The sequence below is a fragment of the Oncorhynchus nerka genome, linkage group LG20 (assembly GCF_034236695.1).
Source record: "Oncorhynchus nerka isolate Pitt River linkage group LG20, Oner_Uvic_2.0, whole genome shotgun sequence".
Lineage (NCBI taxonomy): Eukaryota > Metazoa > Chordata > Actinopteri > Salmoniformes > Salmonidae > Oncorhynchus > Oncorhynchus nerka.
The window spans coordinates 21,107,187-21,126,378 of record NC_088415.1 but is presented as its reverse complement, the minus strand read 5'-3'; the positions used below and the strand labels follow the sequence as shown (position 1 = coordinate 21,126,378).

General features: G+C 39.9%; 2 protein-coding genes across 7 annotated transcripts; both read right to left on the bottom strand.

The window, feature by feature from the left end:
- Positions 1-2,002: 2,002 nt before the first annotated feature.
- kctd6b (potassium channel tetramerization domain containing 6b) lies at positions 2,003-4,361 on the bottom strand. Of its 4 annotated transcripts, XM_029621552.2 has the most exons (4): positions 4,199-4,361; positions 3,562-3,635; positions 3,243-3,362; positions 2,003-2,993 (listed from the first exon to the last, which is right to left on the bottom strand). In XM_029621552.2, exons 3-4 carry the CDS (start codon positions 3,267-3,269, stop codon positions 2,307-2,309), a joined length of 714 nt encoding a protein of 237 aa, XP_029477412.1. In that variant the 5' UTR covers positions 3,270-3,362; positions 3,562-3,635; positions 4,199-4,361; the 3' UTR covers positions 2,003-2,306. The 4 variants fall into 4 exon arrangements, with proteins under 4 accessions (XP_029477412.1, XP_029477409.1, XP_029477410.1 ...); XM_029621549.2 differs by lacking the exon at positions 3,562-3,635; XM_029621550.2 differs by lacking the exon at positions 4,199-4,361 and having other exon boundaries at positions 3,562-4,183.
- Positions 4,362-4,833: 472 nt separating this feature from the next.
- abhd6b (abhydrolase domain containing 6, acylglycerol lipase b) lies at positions 4,834-10,555 on the bottom strand. Of its 3 annotated transcripts, XM_029621548.2 has the most exons (9): positions 10,331-10,555; positions 9,997-10,128; positions 9,406-9,562; positions 9,129-9,242; positions 8,814-8,946; positions 8,526-8,683; positions 5,903-5,957; positions 5,613-5,713; positions 4,834-5,315 (listed from the first exon to the last, which is right to left on the bottom strand). In XM_029621548.2, exons 2-9 carry the CDS (start codon positions 10,119-10,121, stop codon positions 5,136-5,138), a joined length of 1,023 nt encoding a protein of 340 aa, XP_029477408.1. In that variant the 5' UTR covers positions 10,122-10,128; positions 10,331-10,555; the 3' UTR covers positions 4,834-5,135. The 3 variants fall into 3 exon arrangements, with proteins under 3 accessions (XP_029477408.1, XP_029477407.1, XP_064861369.1); XM_029621547.2 differs by lacking the exon at positions 10,331-10,555 and having other exon boundaries at positions 9,997-10,136; XM_065005297.1 differs by lacking the exons at positions 9,997-10,128; positions 10,331-10,555 and having other exon boundaries at positions 9,406-9,786.
- Positions 10,556-19,192: the final 8,637 nt, after the last annotated feature.

Sequence of the window (19,192 nt, the reverse complement as noted above, 5' to 3'; positions counted from 1 at the left end):
GACAAGCTAAACACCGTAAACAATTTGAAGGCTATGCTACCAAATACTAATTGAGTGTATGTAAACTTCTGACCCACTGGGAATGTGATGAAAGAAATAAGTTTAAATAAATCATTCTCCCTACTATTATTCTGACATTTCACATTCTTAACATAAAGTGGTGATCCTAACTGACCTAAGACAGGGCATTTTTACAAAGATTAAATGTCAGGAATTGTGAAAAACTGAGTGTAAATGTACTTGGCTAAGGTGTATGTAAACTTCCGACTTCAACTGTATTCAATCTCTCCCTATCCCAGTCTGCTGTCCACCATTGTTCCTGTACCCAAGAAAGCAAAGGTAACTGAACTAAATGACTGCAACTGGGTCCTGGACTTCCTGACGGGCCGCTCCCAGGTGGTGAAGGTAGGAAACAACACCTCCACTTCGCTGATCTTCAACACAGGGGACCCACAAGGGTGCGTGCTCAGCCCCCCCTGTACTCTCTGTTCACTCATGACTGTGTGGCCACACACACCTCCAACTCAATCACCAAGTTTGCAGATGACACAACAGTAGTAGGCCCGATTACCAACAATGAACTGCACCGCCCGCAACCACAGGGCTCTCTAGAGGGTGGTGCGGTCTGCCCAACGCATTACCGGGGGTACACTGCCTGCCCTCCAAGGCACCTACAGTACCCGATGTCACAGGAAGGCCAAAAAGATCATCAAGGACATCAACCATCCAAGCCACGGCCTGTTCCCCCCGCTTTCATCCAGAAGGCGAGGTCAGTACAGGTGCATCAAACCTGGGACCGAAAAACAGCTTCTATCTCAAGGCCATCAAACTGTTAAATAGCCTTCACTAGCCAGCTACCACCCAGTTACTCAACCCTGCACCTTAGAGGCTGCTGCCCTATATCCATAGACATGGATTACTGAATTATTAGCCACTTTAATAATGGAACACTCATCACTTGAATTATGTTTACATACGGATTTACTCATATGTATATACTGTATTCTATTCCACTATATTTTAGTCAATGCCACCACGGCATTGCTCGTCCTAATATTTATATATTTCTTAATTCCATTATTTTACTTTTGGATTTGTGTATTGTTGTAAATTATTAGATACTACTGCACTGTTGGAGCTAGGAACATAAGCATTTCGCTTCACCCGCAATAACATCTGCTGCTAAATATGTGTATGTGACCAATAAAATGAGATTTGGTGTGAACGCACACAACTCGTTGCTCCCAGTTTACAAGTAGTTTTTAAAAAGTTCCCCACCTATTATGAACACAGCATTACCTATCTGATTCAACTCACCAACTAATCACCAAGCCATTGATTAATTGAATCAGGTGTTTCTGACTTGATAAAAATAAATTGCTTACCCTAGGTACTATTGAAGGTAGGCTAAACCAAGAATATTCCCATCTATGAAACAGATTATGACAAATTGATTTATTTGTCGGATAGACCAACCAGAGCTGGGACTATAAACCGAAAATTATCGACACCGACCACTTATCGCAGGCATTTTACTGATACCGTTCATTACAAGAAATCAAATTTGATCAAATAAGTGGCCTATACTAGAGAAATGTGACGATTGAAATGAAATAAGTTTGCTAATATGGGTGATTGTTAATGGGACAATTGATGGTTCAACCATTAAACTAGTAGTAGTAGTAGTTTAAAGGATATATTTTTAAATGGTGGTGCACATGGTTATAAACTTATCCTGCTATTTATCATTATTGCATCAATTCAGGCAATTTATTGTGATATGTTTTTTTTGTCCATCCATATCCCCCAGCTAAGACCAACTACATCACTGATGACATGAGCTCTAGTATGTTGAAATATAATACTTCATATTGAACATGCAATAATGCCTGGACTCTCAATTGCACCATGCAGATATCATAACCATATGCAATTTATGCCTAAACAGACAATGTTAACATTCAGACAAGACAGATGTATCCATATATTTACAGAAGAACTGTTGATTATTATGCATCATTTTATTTTCACGATCAAAGTGTGTTTATAGTATTAGGGCATGAATCACTTTTTATTTGCACCTTCTCTCTTCCATTGTGAAAGATGAACCTATTATAGGATATTGTCTTATACACAGTGATTGCGTATCATCATGGCAATGAAATCTCATTACAAGCAGACCAACCAGCTTTTCTTTTTTTCTTTCAACAATACCATAATAATGTTAATATGTTGCCAATATGTTTGAGAGCGACAATGATGAAAACAGTATGGAAGTGACTCCATAGACTACAGCTGTGGCACAGTCAGTCTTCTACTTTGCGAGCCGGTCTGCAGAATGTCCAGTGGTGCTCCACTGTATTCTCATTGGCTCGCTCGCTCATGTGATGCACTCGAGTGTTCCGGATGGTGAAGCCCTGCTTCATGATGTAGTCCATTAGGTGAACCCTGAGGGTCACTTCCTGGTGGTAGTCACACGGTCCAAAAGTGAAGGACACCTGAAAGTCTCTCGTGTCCATCATGTGTTTGTTCCACTTGGTGAAATTTTTGCAGATGCCCTCCAGCAGGGCTTGCACCTTGGTTGTTATGGTGAGCTGTGTGATAATGACAGCCACTGGGTTTGAATACTTGGATAGTTTCCGTGTGCTGGACAGCTCCACCACCTGCTCAAAGATGTCCAGAGGGTAGAGCGGCTTGGGTTCATTGAGGCAATGGATCAACGGTTCAATCAAGTAGAAATCCGCCTCCTTCCTCAGAAGGTCAGTTTCAGTGAAGTCCACAGGGAGTGTGAGCTCGGACGTACGTAGGAAGTTCAGCACGTACCGGAAGAGCGTCCCATCGCGGTCGATGAAGTAGTTTCCCTGGGCGTCCCGCGTTGTGGGAAAATCCCCACGGAACATGGCGCCCAGCATGGAGTCTGGGTACCGCTGCAGGGTTGATAGGGAGGTGGTGTACAGGTGGCCCCCCACATTCAAGGTCACTGGGTTAGTCATCTATAGAGTGAGAAATTGACAAATAATACATTAGCATTGTGGAATTAGACAAGAACATGAATATAGCTATATGAACAGCATCAACAGCAAAATATGATGAACAAAAACATCTGGCAATGCATCAAACATATATCATTCTAACCACTGTGGTACTGGTCAACATACTCATCTCAGTAGCCACCAACATTACTCTTAATCTGCACTGAATTTTAAGGTAGCCTTGACTTCAGGTTGTCCTGTGTTACATACCCTATGGCCCCAGTCTCCATTCTCCATTTGTAAACAGAAAAGCCCACTTCAAGATCAAACCCAGAAAGGCTACTGATATGATCAGAAACTTAGTGCAGTATGTCTTGTCTTCAATATCACCTGGGAAAACAAGATAAAAATGTAATCATATTGACACGGGTGTGTTCAGCAAAGTCATGTGAGTTGGATTGGTCAAAGACTGCAAAACAAGCTCCGAACTGCATCTGTCAATTCACGATTTGCTTAAGACTAAACGTCTGTGAAGAGTTTATTCTTAGAATCAAAGATCATGCTTCACTCAACAAGAGAATCGACTTACATATTGATCAGCTTGAGGTGGGACAAATCCTGAGCAGAGTTATTGTTAGATACCCATCACAGATGCCTTTGAACCTTCGAATTAGCAGGGAATTTATAATGTTGTGATTTTCAGGCATTTCAATGTGTGGACAGACTGAGGCCAATTTAGTGATTTCCCAAAATTAAGCTAAGAATGACAGACTTTGAGCATGAAAATATGTTTTGCAAAGCTAAATAACTACCTACAGTACTGTTGATGTGACCTGTTAGTACAGAGAGAAATGAGAACACAGTAATATACATTGCACCATTAACGCACGTACTACAGTGTGACGCCATTGATGCAGAAAAACACGTCCAGCGCGAGCACGGATGCAGATGCGCATCCCCACATCGTCAACTGGCTAGCTGCTAGTAGGCAGCGTAATTGGCAACGTAGACATCAAGAGCAACGATTTGGAGAGTTAGCTAACGATCTATGGCAATGTATTAAACACTCGTTTGAAATTGAATTGCAAATACTTATTTTGACATGCTTGTCTATTGTATTTTGAGACAACCAACGTGCCATTAGCTACTGTTAGCTAGCTAGTTAGCTAAATATAACAGCTGTAATATGTGCTATCTAAAGTGGTCGATAGCATTAAAAAACATACCTGTATGTGAAAGGTTACCCTTATTATTTCATATATTCTACATGTTCGTTTAAAAGCTATCTAGACTTATATTTTTTGCTCTAATCCATGTTGGCTGCAAGGTGATGAATGGTGTCCGACCACTGTTCCCGATGCCCAGGCTACAGGGTCGTCATTAGGAACCACAGCCACAAAATCATAAACCCCGCCTATTCCTACAATTTATATTCTGAAAATCAGATTTAAAACCTAACTCTTACCGTAACCCTGATCTTAACCACACTGCTAACCTTATGCCTAACCCGGGCCTTAAATTAACACCAAAAAGCACATTTTGGTTTATGATTTCTTTTCGATATAGCCACTTTGTGGCTTTGGTAAATAGTAAAAACCAGGCTGCAGCAAAACTAGCCAGCTGAACAAATGGACAACCAAATTCTTATGCGGGGTTGACGCTAATTCACGAAAATTACAGAGCTCTCACTTTGAACATGAATGTGTACGTTTGATCAAATAAACATCAAACACACACACAAATACATATACGGTGACTATATTAAAACAAATTTTGATTTGGTCAAATTAACAACAAACACATACATAAATACATCTACAGTGACTAGATTAAAACACATATTTTGAGTGATGATAGAAAAGAGATGGAAGTATTCTTTATTTTATGCACATAGGCTAGCTACAAACATTCCATCAGCATAGTTGGAGGAAAATCAATTAAATTAGACACAGGCAGGGTTTAATAATTTAGTCAAATGTGATCAAACATTGCAGGAAGAGGAAAACAACATATTTGACCAATATATTACATGGGTGAAAAAAATACCTGAATCTGAAAAATTAAGAGTTTACAGTAAATAGTTGATCGTTAAACCATTTTTTAAAAACATTTCAAAATAAAATGCTTGACTAAATAATAAAACTTCCATAAAGAATGTATTTCTCAAGAGCGCTTCTTAATGGTTCCGCTGGTGGTACCCAGGGAGATAATAAACTCCATGATGAGTTTGGCTGTCCGGCGAGGCCTCTCCATCACCACAGAGTGGCCACAGTTCTCTAACAGGTCCACCCTGCAACCGGGCAAGGCCTCCGCCACTACCACAGCTCCAGAGACATCCACCACCTGGAGAAGAGAGCAGCTATAAGGTTACTCTTATTTATAGTATCCTTTCTTTTTGATACTATTATGAAAACATGGAGGGTCATATGATAATATATGCTATCTAGCAGATGCTTTTATCCAATTTTGACATATGGGTGGTCCTGGAAATTGAACCCACTATCCTGACATTGCAAGAGCCATGCTCTTCCAACTGAGCTACAGAGGACCATGGGAAGGCAGTTAACTGTCAACATCATAGATGCAAAATAATAATATTTAATTTGGATGCATTGGCCTTCTGGCTTTTGGTGTATTTACCTGGTCCTGTTTGCCCCAAATGACTTGCAAAGGGGCAGTAATCAGCTGCAAATTTTCCTGTAGGGCATATCTGGAGTTCTCACCCAATATCTCCATGAAAACTGTGAAGAGATTCTAGATTTAGCAAACCTTGTCAAAATGAGCAACCCAACATCTGCGATTATGACCTATGACCTGCGACTATCTTATAATATTTAATACATTCTTTGTCATAGATATGACAAATATTCATACAGAGAAAAATACCTCAAACCATTTGGCTATGAGACAAAGGAATAGAACAGACAGACCTTCTTGATAAAAATCATTGTGTGGAAGCCGAACATCCACCAGTCCTTGAAGAATCTAACATATGAAAGCAAAAAATAACAACAGTCTGATATAATTTTCTATTTGTAGGCATATGAAAGAGGAACATTAGGTAGGCCTTAATGCTTAACGATTAATGTTTTTTGAGTTCTGTTCGGTTTTGGTTCAATTCTTTTTATTTATGATTTCAGAGCTTTTAATGCAAATTCTAAAGCCCAAAATAGTGAACATTCCATTGTCTCTGTCAGCTCCACATTGGGTAAATATCAATAGAAAATTACTATGAAATAATTAAATATTTTGGTTGTGTATATTACTTCTACTTACTTTTACTTTTTATTTGATGACTTTATTATTTTTCATTCCTTAAAGTCATAATTTCATCTCTTCTCAGGCAGTAGCAGCCAGCCAGACAGATCATCTAACGTCATCTCTGTGCTCCCCATTCTATATTGTCTTTCGTCATCCTATTTAGCTAGGCTAGCCTGCCTAAGTATGCTGCAAAGCTGTCTGACAAAATAATTTGACTAGTTCTTCAAAGTAGATAAGGCATACTTTCTCTATCCCTATCCTCTTTGTGTTGTGTACATTCCTCGCTGTAGTCTGTGTGTATCTAATGAAGCAGGCGTAAAAGTGTATCCGTCTGTCTGAGCCGGATAGAACAGGTGCAATGGATTATGGTCATTGTAGTTAATTAACATGTTTCTGCGCTGAACTAGGTTGAATATTTGCTTAATAAAAACTACAACTCCCTTCAGCCCAGCGTCCCACATAGTTCTTGACTTGATTCTGCTCTCGAATTAATGATTGATTTCTCTCCAGAGAAACAGCGTGTTGGTATCACCAAAAAACGAACTAAATCAAATTAAAATACTTGAACCGAAATCTGTCAATTAGTTGTTTAATAATCAAAAAATAATAATTACGAAATGTCAGTTAATCGCTCAGCACGAGAAGGCCTAGGTTATAGCCTTTGCATTTTTTTCTGACTGTTTTCCATTTTATTTGTTTAGTTCTCTTAAAAAGCACCCTCATAGATATGCAATAGACCTATGGCGCTTTGAAAGTGTGAGTGAAGGGTGGCAGTCTTGAATTATGTTATCATAGGACTGCCCATAATTCTGCCCATAATTCCCACCAATTGGTGGCCGAGGGTTTGCCTTAGGACGCCAAGGTGCGTCATGAGTCAAGGAGATGGTCTGATGGTTTTAGTGACAACAGACCAAGCTAGATATGAGGGGAGGTTTTAGTGGGTGGAATATTAGGACAATTGGAGGTTTACACAGTTGCAGCAACAGTATGCTTAACAGTGCAAATATTATGGTAAGCTATATGGACACTTAATAATCATGGTGATTTTTAATGCTAAGTTTACAAACATTGGTTGTGGTAAGTATAATTGAAACTTGGGTATCATTATGGTAAGTGGGGAAATAAGTACGCTACCGGTCAAAAGTTTTAGAACACTTACTCATTCAAGGATTTCTATTTATTTTTACTATTTTCTACATTCTAGAATAATAGCAAAGACATCAAAACTATGAAATAACACATATGGAATCATGTAGAAACAAAAAAGTGTTAAACAAATAAAAATATATTTGAGATTTGAGATTCTTCAAATAGCCATCCTTTTCCTTGATGACAGCTTTGCACACTCTTGGCATTCTCTCAACCAGCTTCATGAGGTATCAAATCAAATTGTATTACACATGATTAGCAGATGTTAATGCGAGTGTAGCGAAATGCTTGTGCTTCTAGTTCCGACCATGCAGTAATATCTAACAAGTAATCTAACAATTTCACAACAACTACTTTACACACAAGTGTAAAGGAATGAATAAGAATATGTACATATAAATATATGGATGAGCGATGGCCGAACGGCATAGGCAGGATGCAGTAGATGGTATAGAGTACAGTATATACATATGAGATGAGTAATGTAGGGTATGTGAACATTATATAAAGTGGCATTGTTTAAAGTGACTAGTGATACATTTATTACATCCAATTTTTTATTATTAAAGTGTCTAGAGATTTGAGTCAGTATGTTGGCAGCAGTCACTCAATGTTAGTGATGGCTGTTTAACAGTCTGATTAAATGACCAACATGTCTTAAAGTAATGATTTACTGTCGTTTCTCTTTGTTTATTTGAGCTGTTGCCGCCATAATATGGACTTGGTCTTTTACCAAATAGGGCTATCTTCTGTATACCACCCCTACCTTGTCACAACACAACTGATTGGCTCAAACACATTAAGAAGGAAAGAAATTCCACAAATTAACTTTTAACAAGGTACACCTGTTAATTAAAATGCATTCCAGGTGACTACCTCATGAAACTGGTTGAGATAAATAAGTACAAATTTACCTTTATTTGACTAGGCAAGTCAGTTAAGAAAAAAATGCTTATTTTACAATGACAGCCTTCCCCGGCCAAACCCTCCCCTAACCCCCCTTAGACTGCTGCGCCACTCGGGAATGCCAAGAGTGCACAACACTGTCATCAAGGAAAATGTTGGGGGAGGGGTAAAACAAATATAGATATTTTTTTTTAAATAAAGTAGGCCTAGACCTATGGATCAGTCTGATTACTCCACCTGTTGAGGGATCTTAAAGCGGACATGGGAGCAAAGCCTGAGCATATCCTCCATCTCCTCTGGTGTGGACGGAATCAGTGGGATGCTCAGAGTGTAATGGCTGTGCTCAAGGTCCTGCAGATGATTGTCAAATTTTGTCTCACAGGGGTATCGTATACCTAGGGGGTGAAGACATATTGATACTTTTTTTCTGATCAGAGATGGATTTTTTCCCTGAATCTCTCTCTCACTCACTCACTCACACACACACACAGTGATATCGCAATATTGTGATAATGTGTGACTGACCTGCTGGACAGATAAGGGTGATGCTACAGATTTCGGAGGGGAAGCTGGCTGCGTACACTCCTGCCACATTGCCCCCCATGGAGGTCCCGACCAGATGGAAGGGCTTCCTGTTCAGTCGAACGTTCTCCACAAACTGCATAAGGAGTACAACATAGAAATTCTGATGCTACGACACGTGGTTACTTATTGTGACATAACTTAAGACAACTCTTCTTGTCCCAATTCGTGGTCACCAATGCAATCTTTGATGATCTTTCATGCTGTGTATTGGGTGAGCATATGTTCTTCCGATGTGGTGACAGGACCAAGACCCACCTGATGAATCCTCTTGACTTGGCCCGGGATGGAGTAGTCCTCTGAGTTGGTACGAGTGGTTCCCTCATGGCCAGGCATATCCACGCACAGTATATGCAGGTGTTTGGGTAGATACTGCATGCCATAGATACATGTCACAAAACTTGATATTTACCCTTTTATGAGAATCAACTATACACGCTAATACTTACTATTACAGTAGTAAAGATAAACCTGCATTTGTCCACAACTACTTTACCAGCCCACATCATACTAGGTGATTTATGGATTATGTTACCTTGACCATAGTGAGCCATGTGTCTTTGTGAGCAGAGAAACCATGTAGCATGAGGATGGATGGTCTGAACCCCGGCTTCCCTCTGTAAGAGTAACAGAAGCGGTATCCCCCACAGTCTGCATAGCGCACCTGTAGACCCAGGGTCCTCCTCCAGTACCTATTGAGGAATTGATAAATACTGTTTCTCTTTCGCTCTGAGTCTCTCTCTGCAACATGTAGAGAGAGATGAGTGTTCTGCTCTTTTACTGTTTCTATTTTGGATTTCCCTTTTAGCAAGAGCAAGAATGTCTTTAGAGTGTTGTTATGGCTCATGCTGCATGTTGCACCTGAGCAGGAAAAAGAGACGTGAATCTGACTGTGATGTAGCACAGGATGTGGTTATAGGGGGACTGAAGGCTAGAATCAAGCTTTTCTACTATTATAGTGCAGTTTATTCAGTGCTGGGTGTGATCTTTTTTATGCAGATGTCTAAAGGAAGTGAAAAGGGTACAAACAATCTCTCCCTTTAGCAACCTTACTTTCTAATCCATAAAACTGTCTATAAGAATTCGACACCACACAAGAGGAGTGAAATACGGCACTATACCTTACCAGTAATATATTTTGATGAGGGCTGAGGGCCAGAGGATAAAAGAGGCCACAAAAGACAGAATAGGAATGGCCAACGTTGCACCAGCAAGGACCAACAAGTTCATCATATCTAAATCCGCGGCCATGACTCCCCTGTTCGAAATCAACACACACGCTGTTATACACATTATGCCTACAGTATAGGTATGGGTTAGTACAAGTAATTCTGATTTGACCTTCCAGGGGGGGGGGGGGGGGTCAGGGGAGGGACATGGGATAATATGTAGTAGGCCTAATCAATTTAATCCTAATAAAATGGCTATACATTGTGTAATAAATGAAGAAAGAAACTTACTTGATATGGTGATGTGTTTTTTATTCTCTTTGAATAACTGTCATGGGTCGGTTTAGTATGGGAATCTACCAGAAGAGCTCAATCAGCTTCGTTGATCTGTCTGTCTAACGACCCAGTTGACCCAGATGTGAGATGCGTGGAAATTATTTGCCTGGTTATCTTCTCTTGAATGTTGATAAGTTTAACTGGAATTGAGTACGTTAACGGCAGACAGTCCTACTAGTCACTGGTTTATAGAGAACTCCTATTGATCTGTCTCTAAATAATTGTGTCAATTCTTTAAAGGGGACGTACACGTTTCCTTCTGTGATGTATTACAGTTCAAAGATGCCATGTTCTTGACTTTTATTGCTTCATATTAGGGAAATAATTTGCTTTGTTGTAGTTGCATGTTTCACTTCATTTTTTACAATATGACTATGACAATATGACCAAATGTTTCTTTTCGCAAGTAAATTCACATTATTCCAAATTACACATAACTCATAGAATCAGTCAATCTTTATCCCTTTAACCCTATTCTTAACGGGCTGGTAGAGTATGTTGTCAGTGGACACACATCTTCATTTGAACTTGATTGGTTAACTCCCCCAGCCCTCCTGCACCAATTTCCATAATTTGTATCCTTATGGGTTGCTGCAGTTCAGTGTTTGCAAATTGCCATTCTAATGTGGTATTTCTAATCACCATATTTTGACTTCTCAACCACCTGGTAGAGCTCTATGTTTTTCCAGAAGAGACAGTGTAAAGGAGAAACTAGGAGTCAAGAAGCAGGAAGTGAGTTTAATAATACAAGAAACAGAACGATACAAAACAGAAGTTGCACCTGGACATGAAACACAACCAATACTGCCTGGGGAATGGAGCCAAGGGAGTGACAGATATAAGGGGCTAATCAGTGTAGTGAGTCCAGGTGTGCCTCATAATGAGGCGCAGGTGCGCGTAATGATGATGCCAGCCATGTGTAATGGTGATTGCCAGGACCAGTGGTTAGTAGACAGACATTTAAAGGGTTAAACATTCAGTTAAATGTGTCTATAGTCTGTAATTTATGCAATACAAAGCAAACTAAGTCCATTCAAAGTGTTGAAATAAAATATTTAATGTAAATAAAATAAACTGTTTATAGTTTTTTTTACAGTATAAAAACATCTATTGACTAAGAACTCTAGTTGCCCAAATATAACAGAAGAGTGCAATGATTGCTTTACATCCAAGAATCAGATTCAGAAGGATATGCACCATTTCTTCTCTCCATGATAAGTATTATAATTCATTGCTGTAAAAGAAGTGCTTTCATGCACTCCATTTCCCAAACTCTTCCACTCTCCCCCTCTCTTTATAATCTTTCGGCCCTGGGATTTATGTTGTCTAGCAACAGAATGAGACACCTTTATGAGGTGTCAGGAGTTCACCTAGGGGTCATGATAGGGGCTGTACCAAATGTTTGATGTATTATAATAATTGATTATGCTTATGTTGTATTAATAAAAGGGGAGGGGTTATAAGACCCTGCCCTCCTTACATTTCTAGGGTCCTAGACTACAGATTAACTAATGTATGTATATATATATATATATATATTATAGAGGTTTAGTATTGTTCCACAGTTATTTTCTGGTCTCTCTGCTTCTTATAAAAGAGACCCCTCTGACAAATGTGTGACAGAGAACTCTGCAGGGGAGTGTAGGAGATGTCATGACTGAACTGACCAGGTCAGGTTACAGGAGACCACAACCCTACAGATTATCTCTCAACCCCAACAGAGGAGGAGAGATCTAGGGGTCTGAAGATGTGGAGGGTTTTATGACCCCTCACGCCCCTGGTAAATCTCAGGCCACAGACAAATTCCTTTGTCCTGTTATTATGGAGAACCAGCCCCAGAACATTAAACATGAAATAAAGGGACTTTGGAACAATGGTTTCCATCAGCCACAATGGTGGTCATGACGATAGATGGAATATGAAAATACATGTCATTTTTGTTTTGTTATTAAAGGTTAATAGATGACGTTATTACATAAACATTGTAATGTGAAGAGTTTTCCTAGTATATGTTTGATGTTTATACATTGTACATTGTATGGAAAATATCCAAATCAAAGAGAATGTTTCGGGGAAGATGAAATGTTAAGTTAGTTGTGTAAAATTGGATTTGAATAAAATCTAGACCTTACCTCATTAACTTGGTACGCCCAGAGAACTGTCCTTAAGGCGGTTACGCCCACTTCTGACCCAAGGGTATAAAACCTGTGAGTATAGAATTTACATGAAGACTACGTGACCCAAGCTGCAGCAAGGTCTAAAAAGTCAACGAACCCAGAACGCAACGCAAGGTTGAGGACAAAAAAATCATTTTCTACCCAAGCTACGGATGAGTAGCTGTGTCTAAGCGGATGAATTCAAGTCGAACCACCTAGCCTCCATCTCCCATCGAATCGTGGTATCTAAAGGGTTTCATTCCTATGCTGTGAGCTCTGAGCTACAGAGACGTCTGTCCTCAGAAGACCCCTTCCAGAGCAAATGGTGAGGGAACAGACTCCTAAGCCAAAAGGACACTGACATCGGGAGGACGACCAGAGAGGTGCGCCGGAGTAGTGTGTCATCGAGCCGCCTGGACGGCCCACGCAGAGAATCCTCGGCGATCATCCCCAAGTATTACATCATTATAGTCTGACCCATAAGAGCGGCAGTTTGGGGCAAGGCTTGGGTTAGAATAGCATAGCTGACAAATTCATTCAAATGTATATTTCTCGTGTACTTTCTTTTTTCTCTCTCTTTTGAAATCCCCATTGTGGGTAACACACGCCATAGTGTGCTGGCCCGTTATACTAAGTTCTAATCAATAGCCTATAATGTGTTTTGTCTTTGTGTATCTTTTATCATCATTTTAGCTTTTTGGTAAATAAATATTCAACTAAGATTGGTGTGGTACGAACTCATTGGCGAGACCCGAAGCCGTGCAGATTCACGAGCTATACAACGTTCAGAACGAGATTGGTAGAGGCAACTGGTTAATTAGCGGCTGTTGTAAAATCGATATTCTGATATTCTTTGAGTTAATTTGGGAAATAGAAACTCAATAAAAACTAGTTGTTTTCCCATGGTGCCCCAGGTTTAATGAGTTAACAATTGCTTCAGCCTCCTGAGGTTGAAAAGGCGCTGTTGTGCTTTCTCCCCACACTGTCTGTGTGGGTGGACCATTTCAGTTTGTCTGTGATGTGTACGGCGAGGAACTAAACTTTCCACCTTCTCCACTGCTGTCCCTTCGATGTGGATAGTGGGGTGCTCCCTCATCTGTTTCCTGAAGTCCACGATCATCTCCTTTGTTTTGTTGACGTTGAGTTAGAGGTTGTTTTCCTGACACCACACTCCGAGTGCCCACAACTGTTGTGTCGTCTGCAAACTTGATTGAGTTGGAGGCGCGCATGGCCACGCAGTCATGGGTGAACAGGGAGCACAGGAGAGGGCTGAGAACGCACCCTTGTGGGGCCCCAGTGTTGAGGGTCAGCGAAGTGGAGATGTTTCTTACATTCACCACCCGGGGGCGGCCCATTAGAAAGTCCAGGACCCAATTGCACAGGGCAGGGTTGAGACCCAGGGTCTCCAGCTTGATGATGAGCTTGGAGGGTACTATGGTGTTAAATACTGAACTGCAGTCAATGAACAGCATTCTTGCATTGTCTGTGGACCTGTTGGGCGGTATGCAAACTGAAGTGGGTCTAGGGTGGCAGGTAAGGTGGAGGTGATATGATCCTTGACTAGTCTCTCAAAGCACTTCATGATGACAGAAGTGAGTGCTATGGGGCGGTAGTCATTTAGTTCAGTTATTGTTGCCTTGGGTACCGGAACAATAGTGGCCATCTTGAAGCATGTGGTGACAGCAGACTGGGATAGGGATTGATTGAAAATGTCCGTAAACACCAGCCAGCTGGTGTTTTCTCTCACCAAGAAAAAAAAGCTTAGGCTACTTCCCCAGATGCTACTCATACATTTATGAAAACTGTTTCTCACAATAGTTGGATGTATCTTTTCACATACATTCCTGGACCATACAATCTTGTTTTGATGATTTGAACGCTTCCTTATCAGACAGCTGCAAGCTTGTTTTTGTCTCAGACATGCTTATCTTCTCTAGTCCATGTTCAATGTCATTCATATTTTACACACGGCCTACCCACCTTTCTGAATTGACCAATCAAGTAGCATCTTGTATGTCAAACGATGGAGGAGCTTTTATGGCCTCAACTAAAAATGATAGGTACAATATGTCATTGCCATTTCTGTGTTTATTCTTCCAATGCACCTTATGGTATTAAAGTTAAGTTCCAATTGTTGTCCTCGCCATTCTTTCAGTAGTGTTTAAAACTTACAATGACTAATTATTGTGTAATACAATGTTAAAACCATGTATTAGAAACGCTACGTTTTACTACAGTCTTTGCTGTTGAGCCTAATTTAGCAGGGAGTCATCCTGAGACAAAAGGTCTCTTTTACAGATGAGCTCTAATAATAAAAACATATACATTAATTCAATATGAAAAGCAAAGCAGATTAAAAAAAAACAGTCAAAGAAAAACATAGACCGGGTATGGTAACTAAGTTATTAATGAATGACATTAGGTAAAGTTTTCGTACGAGAATTCATAGAACCTACTTTTAAATACAGAATGCATTGATGTGTACCAAACCTGTCAGCCGTAGTAAAGGGTAGTGCGTTTAGATAAAATGCATAATTTTGTAAATGCATGAAACAATTGTGGCTTTCATGTGCAAGCTTCAAATAAACAACCAGTCAATAATTTTTTATTTCACGAGGCAAGTCAGTTAAGAACAAATTCTTATTTACAATGACGGCCTAGGAACAGTGGGTTAACTGTCTTGTTCAGGGTCAGAACGACAGATTTACCTTGTCAGTTCGGGATTCAATCTAGCAACCTTTTGGTTACTGGCCCAATGCTCTAACCACTAGGCTACCTGAGAGGTTGGTTTAATTATTTACTGTACTGTCTACTTAATTATTTTGACCTTACATTCATGTGAAGTAATCGGACTTGGTTTAGTCAATTAGAAGCCTGGTTAAGTTTTTGGGCCAATTACGTGAACTCTAGGTTTGCTGTTGCAAGGAACTTTTGGGGGCTCTGGGACTCCTGCCTCTGCTCAAGCTGTGAGGAGAAGATAACAATAGTGTTGTTGAGCTTAAACTTTTACATAGAGATTTCGAATTGCATTTAGCAAAAAAAACAGTTTCTTAGTCCTAGATGTTTATTTCCTTATATTGTGATTGATTGTGTGACTCATAATTTAGATTTACTAGTATCCAAGTCAAATTGTATTCCGTGTGTGGTTGTATTTTCCTTGAGTCACTTTCGTATTGCATGGGAGAACTTTCTGGAAACCGTAATCTATGATTTAAGTATATACATTATATATATATATATATATATAGTAATATAACTAGTGTCTTGTTTTTCCCCCTAACAACTACATTTAGTTAATTTACTTATATTATTCCCATGCTGATTCATCCGAGCCTGTGGTGAGAGGGTAACCCTTGCATGATCTAGGAAGTAAAAAACTGAGAGCTACAGTACAGTCTGTAAAAGGAGATATTTGATCTCCATCCCCATCTTTAGCTCCATGTAGGCTTACCAGCTTTACTGCAGTCCACATTGAAGATATTTCTCCTTCCCATACAGGCTTCCCTCAGACCTGGCCTGCTACTGACAACCTTACAGGTATCAGACTGGAAGGAGGACCATAGAGAGGACGCAAAACAGCCATTGATTACTCTTCCTCATCAGATGACCTGTGATGGGTGATCAAATGTTACGATATGATCCATATGTAGTTTGTGTGCCTAATTTCCCCCTCTAAATGAGATTTGGAAAGACGAGACAGTAAACCTCCATAAAATAATAGGACTGATTGATACCTTTGGTCTGTCCCCGACCCTGATGCATCATCTCCAGCAGAGCCATACACTGGCACCAGGTAAGGACTGTGAATGACGAGCACTCTGAATGTGTCAGATGTCAACGGTCTTTAGTCATTGTTTCAGGCTTGTTTTCTGAAAAATTAGACCATTCTTTCACTTTCAGTGGACTGTAGAAAGAAGCAGAGCTGGTTTGAGCGCGTGACAGATTGCGCGCCCTTCGTTATTTTTCCTTTCGATTGAAAACGCTATTGTCCGTTTGAAATATTATCGATTTAGACAATAGACAACCTGAGGATTAATTATAAGCGTCGTTTGACATGTTGACCAACTTTTCCGATACTATTAGGATGTATTCGTCTGCATGTCGTGACTGCTTTTGAGCCAGTGGATTACTGAACAAAACACGCCAACCAAACTGAGTTTTTGGGACAGAGTGACCTTATCTAACAAAACATTTATTGTGTAGCTGGGACTCTTGTGACTGCAACCATATGAAGATCTTCAAAGGTAAGTGATTAATTTTAATCGCCATTTCTGACTTTTGTAATTCCTTTACATACCTGAAGGGCACTTTTCGGCATTTGCTGTAATGATCGATGAGAATCTCCATATTGCAAATGTACGATCCCTTACTAGACGTCCGCGAATATTTCTAAAATTTGCTGGCGGTGGCTGCGGGCCGTGCACCGGGGCCAGATCTTCCAGGAAGTCATTGAACGAAGTCTCTCGGACAATCTGTTTCCGTTTCATAAAAATGTTCAAATTTACAATTTTTCCGCTTTCCCAGTAAATTCCACCAGATGGCGAATGGAATCTTATTGCAAATGTACAAAACATCACCAATCACGACATGGCCATTTCTCCTAAACGGAAGAGGCTTCGAAGAAGAAACTTGGTGAGCATAGGTTTGGACTAATGGGGCTGTTTGCACAGAAACAAGATGGCGTTGAGGCCTCAACGCTTTTTGAGTTAAGGCCATTTTTCAGGGATTAAAAGGTCAAAACGAAAATAGAGCGCCAATTTGTCCACTCCACGTCAAAGTACATGAACATACGGTGTCAGGAAAAAAGATCCAGCCATTTATCTATGGAGAAATCATACAATGTACAATTGGTGATGGTCAAAGAAAAAAAAATTTCTCTCCAAAAAGTTAGATCCAGTTGATTTCAATCAGACGAATCCATTAAGGCGGGTTCGGAGCTCTGCGAGATTTGTGATTTTCTGAAATCACACACACTCATTCAACCCTCTGTAAATCAGTCAGTTCTTAACGTAAATACTTAAAATTCAAAATTCTGTAAGAGCCTACCCCACGGAGGACATGTGTTCACTTTCAGCTTCCTGTGTCAACCGGAAGTGCTTTAACCTCTCTGGTACAAGTGGGACGCTAGCAACAAATTCAAAACAGAAATCCCATAATTAAAATTCCTCAAAACAAACAAGTATTCTACACCATTTTAAAGATAAACTTCTTGTAAATCCAACCACAGTGTCCAATTTCAAAAAGGCTTTACGGCAAAGCACACCAAAAGCTTATGTTAGGTCAGCGCCTAGCCACAGAAAAACATACAGCCATTTTCCAGCCAAGGAGAGGGCTCACAAAAGTCAGAAATAGCGATTAAATTCATCACTAACCTTTGATGATCATCAGATGGCATTCACAGGACTTCATGTTACACAATAAATGTGTGTTTTGTTCAATAAATTGAATCTTTATGTCCAAAAACCTCATTTGAAATTGGTGTGTTGTGTTCAGAAATGCATAGTCTCAAACAAACATCCGGTGAATATGCAGAGAGCCACATCAAATTACAGAAATAGTCATCATAAACATTGATAAAAGATACAAGTGTTAAACATACACTTCTCCTTAATGCAACCGCTGTGTCAGATTTCAAAAAGGCTTTACAGCGAAAGCACACTTTGAGATTATGTTAGGTCAGCGCCTAGCCACAGAAAACCATACAGCCATTTTCCAACCAAGGAGAGGTGTAACAAAAGTCAGAAATATAATTCAAATGAATCACTTACCTTTGATGATCTTCATCTGGTGGCACTCCCAGGTCTCCATGTTAGTTTTGTTCTATAATGTCCCTCTTTATGACCACAAACCTTTTTGTTCACGCGTTTAGTCCAGTAATCCAAATGCACAAGGCGCAATGAAAATAAGTCCAGATGAAAATATTTTTAAAAGTACAATAAAAGTTTGTAGAAACATGTCAAACGATGTTTAAAATCAATCCTCAGGTTGTTTATGTCATAAATAATATTTCAACCAGACAAAAGCTTTGTCAATAGAAAAGGAGAAACAAGAAAGGCGGGCTCCCGATCACACGCTTGGCTCATGTCTGGAAATTTCCACTGTCCACTCATTGAACGTGCTGTATCTCCCTCATTTTTCAGAGTAAAAGCCTGAAACAATGCCTAAAGACTGGCCAAATGTAGAGGAAGCCACAGAGATCATGAACTGGGTCCTTAGTCTTGGTATGGTGGATAGGCTTTCAATGGAAAACAGCCTTTCAAAATAATACTTAATAAAAATAATACTTCCTGGTTGGATTTTCCTCAGGTTTTCACCTGCCATATCAGTTCTGTTATTCTCAGACATTATTTTAACTATTTTGGAAACTTTTCTATCCAAATCTACTAATTATATGCATATCCTAGTTTATGGGCCCGAGTAGCAGGCAGTTTAATTTGGGCACGCTTTTCATCCGGAGGTGAAAATACTGACCCCTACCCAAGAGAGGTTAAATTGGGGTCACATGGGCTGTTTTGATGAGTTAGAAAGGTCACATCTTTCCAAAACTTCATGAGTGATTAGGCAACCCTCATGAACTGTAAATCAGTCATTTCTCCCAACAAATGTCAAAGAAAAAAAACACACACCAAGGATGGAGTGACACTTTGCAGGGCTTAAAGAC